This window comes from Gadus chalcogrammus, chromosome 16, assembly GCF_026213295.1.
Source record: "Gadus chalcogrammus isolate NIFS_2021 chromosome 16, NIFS_Gcha_1.0, whole genome shotgun sequence".
Classification (NCBI taxonomy): domain Eukaryota; kingdom Metazoa; phylum Chordata; class Actinopteri; order Gadiformes; family Gadidae; genus Gadus; species Gadus chalcogrammus.
The window spans coordinates 36,676,284-36,684,029 of NC_079427.1; the positions used below are offsets into that span (position 1 = coordinate 36,676,284).

Genomic DNA, 7,746 nt, shown 5'->3' on the forward strand with positions numbered 1-7,746 from the left:
CTTAACTAAACGTCACCGTAACCATTAGCCCCTCCCTCAACCTTACCATGGTGGGTAAATCCATTACCTTAATATATCACTCACAATAACCATTTCCTGCCCTTCACTTAACCATAGTGTGTAAGACCTTTACCTCAATCTAACCCTGACCTTCACCATTAACCCTGCTCTCCACTTAATCATAGTGTGTAAAACCTTTACCTTAATCTAACCCTGACCTTCACCATTAACCCTGCCCTCTACTTAACCATAGTTTGTAAGACCTTTACCTTAAAGGGACACTGTGTAATATTTTAAGTCATTTATTACCTCAAATCAACGTATTCATTCATAAATAAGTCCTCATTGGTGTAAAATTATCTCTGCCAAAAATCTCACTTATCCTCCGAGCGAAGAATAATTAATATGTAGTTACATAGGACGGGTAGGCTTCATGGAGCTTCCATGTTCTTCCGGTCTATGAACGGCCGAGAGGGACAAAAGCACTACGTGGTACAGAAAATGCAAACGCATTTTCACTCTGAGCCAGCGTGAATGAGGACTGAAATAATTCACTATCTTGCTCGAGGAGTAATTACTCATACATCATTAGCTTACACTAATGATTCAATGCAGTTTAAAATTTGTTTGAAATAACAAACCTCATCATCACTCGAATGACTCGATGAGGTAGTATTGGATGTCATGACACAGCTTCTTGGCACATACTGCTCACCGTAGTTTTTGAACAAGCGACCACTATTAGTTTGAATGCAATATACAATTGTACCACTAGATGGGAGTAATTTTTACACAGTGTCCCTTTAATCCAGGGGTCAGCAAGTAAATTTGGCCTCGAAAAAATAAATAATCCAGCCAGTAGGTGGCGGGCCAGAACATTATCGAAGGTTAGTCCGAGGAATTGATTAATGAAAATGCATCTGGAACTGCGACGCAGGCCCGTCAGCTGGCTTAGTCATATGCCTAGCCTACCACACACTAGATTACTCTAGAAAGACGTAGGCCTACATATAAACGAGTGTATGCCCTAATCACGTGAATGTCATGCCTGATCACATTATAAACTGCAAACGCGATTGTGATTATTGAATAAAAAATGAAAAGAAAAAATAAGTTCATTCATAATGTAGCCGAGCGGGGGACCTCCCGTTGGTATTTGAATGACTTGATTTGCTGATCTCGTCCCCCAGTAACTCTTAGTCCTAACCCTAAATGTGAAGATAAAGTGAAAAAGTTGCGCAGTTGTCAGCCTGGTTCTGCCAGGTAAAAGTGTCCGTAGAAAGGGCCTCATTGTATGCAAAGGCCATGCGTAAAGCCGCTCCTCCTTTCCTATCTATGCTGGAGAGAGGCCAGTAGTGTGCACCTAAAAAAGCAGCCAACCACTCTTAGAACACAACACACAACCACACCACGGCGGGTGCTGACTGACCGCACACACACACACAGACACGCACTCTCACACACACAAACACACACACACACACACACACACACACACACACACACACACACACACACACACACACACACACACACACACACACACACACACACACACACACACCACGGCGGATGGTGATTGACTGTGCGCACACACACACACGCACTTGCACATTAACACGCACCATGGCGGGTGCTTACTGACTCACACAAACCTCCGTTCCTAGCCTACTCACCGTTAGAAGAGCTGTAGGCGAAGTAGCCTCATCAGAGACTCTGCTTGCATTAAACAGCAAAGTCTCAGAGCTTGGCGTCTTAAATCTTTTGTGGACTTTTGACAACAGCTCCTGCCTTTCTCTACGTGCAATATCAAAAATACGTCATGTCGGGTCGCCATGGTTGTTGTATAGGCCATAGAGGGGGGTTCCGCTTCATTTAATATTGCATAGTTTCCAAGAACTCCCGCTCAGCCCCTCGCTGCTTACGCGTGACCGTGACAAATGTGTCTCTAACCTCGCGGGAGTGGTAGCAAGATTTGATACATATAAATAAAATAAAAAACAAAGTTGATTGTATCCGGCCCTGTACATTTAAGCTAACAGATATCAATATTCGACATTCAAAATTAAAAAAAGAAAAGAAATCGGATAGGCCTACTGTAACTTCTGAACAGGGGCGCAACTGCCTACTTTTCATAAAAACGACTGTCTTTCAACCACTTTGAAAAGCTTTCTTTCATCCCTGCGCACCCTTTCTCCTTCCCAATCTTTATTTTTCTATGTTGTGACCCTGAGGGCTTTCTTCTCTGCCTCTCCATATTGAGGTACGTGTCATCAGATGACAACGGTTCAAATGAAGACACTCTGGCGCTCGCCTCCAGGGCGTGGTCGAGGGACGCCACTGGAGCGCCGTGTGGGAGGAGGGGGGGAGGGAGGCGAAGGAGCGGGGGGGCGCCTTATCAGTGACGTTCCTCTGTTATCGATCATCATATCATGTACACAAACGCTGTTAAATACAGAAAAGGCAGACTCAAATTTCTTTACTTCCATCGCTTTGCCGCCCCCAAAGCGATGGAAGGCGTGGTGCGGCGCCCCTATGCACCACATATAGTGCATAACCACTTTTTGCGCCACTGCTTCTGAATAATCTGGCCGGCCAGATAATATGTCTGGCGGGCCAGTCATGGCCTGTGGGCCGCCAGTTTCCGACCCCTGCCTTAATCTAACCCTGACCTTCACCATTTACCCTGTCCTCCATTGTGTCCATGTTTTAAGAGGATCAGCTTGTGATGGATAATGCACTGGAGCACTGGGCGGGGTTCATGGATATTGTCCGGTTCCTAGCACAGAGCTGTGTTTGGGCAGCCATGTTTAGCTCACCATAAGGGGGGACACATGACCCTTAGATTGACTTTAACTCACAGTGGTCACATATTGGGCAGTAGGTAGGACTATTCTAAAGGAGTGTCCGGCTGATAGATTTCTTCAACAGTGCCCCCAAACAAACAAATCCACGAGTTTGTATTTTGTGTTTACACCCCACTGAGCAATAATAACTCTCACTGTGCCTCTGTCTGGAAGTCCTGAGCGTCTGAGGTGGCTTGGAAACACTTATTTTGTGGGCACTACTGGAGAAAACAAACAGGGCCGTGCATCCTTGTGTTAAAAAACCAACAGCCCAATTACAGAACACATTTACACTGCATAATCGGCTGAGAGACAGAAATCATGGCTCATTTACATTTCATCATAGTCAATGTCAACAATTAAATTGTTGAGTTTAGGGGCATCTAGCAGAACGGACATGTCATCAATTGAGAATATAATTAATACGAGTATATTTGATTGAGTGTATGTTTTTTATTTCTTTTAAAATAGCACTTTATTCATAACCTCTAGAGAGAATGTTTTAAAAAAGCATTTTGAGCTAAGAGTTGTAGGAAGGAGGGGGGCGTGTTATCCCCATGGCTTCGACCCATTTGTGATTATTTTTAATACCATTGTTGTGTAGTACAGGCCAAATTACACAAACCAGGCCAGTACAGGACCTCTGACACAACACAGGCCAGTAAAGGACACCTGAAACAATAAAGGCCAGTAAAGGCCACCGTAGTCTTTGGAAAGGGAGGGGTGAGATATTCAGTTAATCGCCTACCTCACAGCTAGGTGAAACTGAGTTCTACAAACTGAACCTTTAACCTGAGGTCTTAGCAAACCTTAGCCAAATCCTTTAACCTTACTAACCCCGACCTCACCATAGTGGGTAAGATTTACCATTTAACAGTCTTGCTCCTCTGGTATGATGCTACTCTTATTTGTGTCGTGCCGCAAAAATAAAATAGAATTTGTGTGATTTATTTTAATTGGGAGAGGAATTGAATTGAATTGAAAAAGTTTTTATTATTTACTTGTTTGAAATAAAAACTTTTTCAATTAAATTCAATTAAATTCCTCTCCCAATTAAAATAAATCACACAAATTCTATTTTATTTTTGCGGCACGACACAAATTAGAGTAGCATCATATTTCTTTATGGGGACAAACACACTGATGCAGTGAGTTCAAATGTATCTTTACTTGAGTTGCTCTTACTCTGCCTGTGAACTGACGTGTTCTCCCAGATAAACCGGACCCCCCTGCCAAGGTGCCGGCGGTCTCAGATGTGCGGCGCTCCACCCTGACCCTGTCGTGGTACGGCCCCACCTACGACGGAGGCAGCGCAGTCCAGAGCTACAACCTGGAGGTGTGGGATAGCCTTGGGTCCCAGTGGAGGGCCCTGGGCTCCTGCAACAGCACCTCCTACAACGTCCAGGTAGGCCATCACAGCCTCACACTCCTCCTGCAACATCATGACACTAGATATAGCAGTCATTCATGATTTGGAGGATTTATTCATTCATTCAGCAATCAGCCAATTATTCATTGCTTAGTGGTTGATGCAAAGAATTTACGACAGCACCTCCTTGCTCTGCGAAAGAGTAAAGGACATCCGAGTGTGATGATAGCTCTCAGATATATGAGAAACTTGTGTTACTGGAGAACCTTGTGTTACAGAGAACCTTGTGTTATGGAGAACCTTGTGTTATGACAAATTGTGTTTTGATTGAGAACCATTTGTTACGGAGAACCTTTTGTTACGAAGAACCTTGTGTAATGGAGAATCATGTGTTGCGGAGCACTTTGTGTTATGGAGAATCATGTGTTATGGAGCACCTTTTGTTAAGAAGAACTTTGTATTCATTGAGAACCATGTGTTACAGAGAACCTTGTGTTTGGGCGAACCAGTTCATTATTGGAGAACCTTATGTTATGGAGAACCTTGTGCTGACGGAGAAGAACCTTGTGTTATTGAAGAACCATGTCTTATGGAAAACCTTCTGCTACGGAGAACCCAATGTTCTCAGATAAACTCTGGGAAGCCGGTCCTTTGGAGAATCGTGTGTTGTCTGGAGCCAGACTACTGATGGGTTCATCTTGTGTTTGTCTGTAGAACCTCCTTCCAGAGCGTCAGTATAAGTTCCGTGTGCGTGCAGTCAACATCTATGGAGTTGGAGAACCCAGCGTGGAGTCCATCCCCGTCACCGTGGGCCTGGTCGCAGACGACGGTGAGAGCTGCTTTACAAGATTCAACTAGATGAACCAGGACTAACCAGCTAACCTAGAGTCTAACCTAGAGTAAACTAGATGAACCAGGACTAACCAGCTAACCTAGAGTCAACTAGATAAACCAGGACTAACCAGCTAACCTTTCTAACCTAGAGTCAACAAGATTAACCAGGACTAACTAGACCAGCATAACCTAGAGTCAACTAGATTAACCAGGACTAACTATACCAGCCTAACGTAGACTAACTATACATGCCCAACCTAGGCTAAACTAGACTTATTTCTTATTTACTAGACTAGGAATAACCTAGACTAACTAAACCAGTTCAAACTAGACTATAATATTAACCTTTAAAAATTAAATTAACCTAGACTAAATATACCAGCTAACCTAGACTTATTATAACAGGACTAACTTAACTAGCCTAACATAATTCCTGCTTGAATAAACAAGATTAACCTAGACTCTATCAAGCTTAACTAGACTAAACTAGACCCCCCTTGACTCTACCTGACCAACCAATACTAGCCTATACTCATATTAACCATCAGTCTACCAAGCTAAACCTTACAAAAACTGGCGTCTATCTATCTTAACCTAGAGTAGACTTTACCAACCATGATTCTAAACTAGACTAACCAGGAGTTTACACTACCTGACAAACTTAGACTAGCCTAGACTCAACACAGCTAAACAAGACTAACTTCGACTCTGGCAAGCTAAACTAAACTAATCTGGACTTTTCCTATCTTAACATAGAATGACTCGAAGAGGCGTATCTAGACTAACTCTGAGCAGATCAGCTAAACTAACCTAACCTGGAGTTGATTTCACAAGCACACAATGTGGTGAATTTTTATTACAACGTGGTTTGGGGAAAAGCTCCACTGGACGCTGGTGCAATCGATTGTCTCACCTGCAGTGAGAACGCAATCCGCACCGCAGGAAGTAAACCAGGGGTCTCATTTATAACCGTTGCGTACGCACAAAATGGGGCTGAAATTGGCGTACGTGACTTTCCACGCCAAGGTTGTGATCTATAAAAAAACAAACTTGACGGGAGAATGTGCGCAGCCCTAAGCAAACTCTGACCCATGCGTACGCATGGTTTGGAGGAAAAGGAGAAATGGCAACACAGATGGTGTGGTGGTGAACTGAAGTCAGACAGAAGAATTGTAGAGTGAGAAGAACGATTATGTTTTATCATCGCCCTTCATAAATTAAATTTCAACCCGTATCATATGTAATTAGAATAATTCTAGTCAACTGCGTTATTTCTCATTATAACTCCAGAAACATCTACTTAGAATAGAAAAAAATAAAATCTTTTAATCCTGTCACTCCATACTGTCCACTGACGGCGCGACTGCATGGAATAAAGCATCTGTCCAACATGTGTCAATAACATAATATTTTTATGTGAAACTGTAAACACATGATCAAATGTCAATTAAATCCCAAGTGTGGAAAACCAAGCCACGCTCCTCATCACAATCGTTGTCCGTTACTCTTGATGCTTTTCATGACAAATCAGGCATTAAAAAGGGGTTATGTTCAAGAACATTTTACGTGGGTGATTACAAACTGATTATCCAAGGTGTTCTCGGTCAGTCTTATTACCGTAACCCTATAAATACAGAGGTGAGTGCCGTGGTAATGCTGCACCATATGGCACTTCTGGCGGACCATGCAAACGGCAGGATTCGGAGGGAGAGGGTCTTTAGCAGGGGTGCCCAACCTTTTTTGACCCAAGATCTACTTTTCAAGTAGCCAACCTCCCGAGATCTACCAGCAAACTTACCTTCAAGCAGGGGGGGGGCTTCAGTGGGGGTTTCATTCCGTCTGCGCACGGCACCTTCTCAACGATAATCAATAATTCCTCCCACTCAGGGTGAAAATGGTAGGTCTTAGCTCGTTTCCCCTCAGCCATGCCAACGTTTAGGAGTGTGTAACTACTGTTGACGGCTTTCAACTGCTGTTAACAGCGCATGCGCTACCGCGCGTATATGTCCCGCGCAAATTTTATTTTATTAAAAAAAAAAAGTAATTTTTCTTCACCCCTCGCGATCGACTTGGGATCTGTCGGCGATCTACTGGTAGACCGCGATCGACTGGTTGGGCACCCCTGGTCTTTAGGGACCATAACGATTTATTTGTAGGCTACATAAAAATATGTTCCTTTATGTCAGACCACATCTTTTTTAATTCTGGGACTGTGCGCTCCGTGCTACTGACAGAGTTCACTGCTGTAGCAACATGTTGCCACTCACTCTGCTTCTTCTCACAAAAAACATCAGGACAAGACAAGAAAAGTCACAACAAGACAATGACAGTGTATGACAATACCATTTTTTAAAATAAGAATAAAAGACAGTACCTGGCCCCCTGCTCTATCTATTCAGGTACCCTCTCCAGTAACCAGGCCTTGATTCTCCTTTTAAAAGAGTTCAGACTGGATATAACTTTAATTCCCCTGTCTCACGGAATCCCTTAAATTGTCAGTGATATGCCAACGGAATTTGCTCCAATGCAAGTTAATTACACTCATATTCCGTGGCACACACACAGATCCCTGTATCAACCACAGAGTCGACAATGGGCGCTTAACTCCAAATCTGTGGTGCACGGAATCACTTAAATTTTCTGTGATATGCCAACGGAATTTGCTCCTATGCAAGTGAATGACACTCATATTCCGTG

At 43.3% G+C, this 7,746-nt stretch overlaps 1 protein-coding gene across 1 annotated transcript in view; it reads left to right on the forward strand.

Moving 5' to 3' along the window:
- Nucleotides 1-7,739, forward strand: part of LOC130405729 (myosin light chain kinase, smooth muscle-like) — a 28,693-nt gene extending 20,954 nt beyond the window's left edge. The window contains exons 9-10 of the mRNA XM_056610896.1: nt 4,061-4,251; nt 4,930-7,739. Of these exons, the coding sequence (XP_056466871.1) occupies nt 4,061-4,251; nt 4,930-5,073 (335 nt within the window). The 3' untranslated portion in view covers nt 5,074-7,739. The remainder of the gene's footprint in view (nt 1-4,060; nt 4,252-4,929) is intronic.
- The last annotated feature ends 7 nt before the right edge of the window (nt 7,740-7,746 follow it).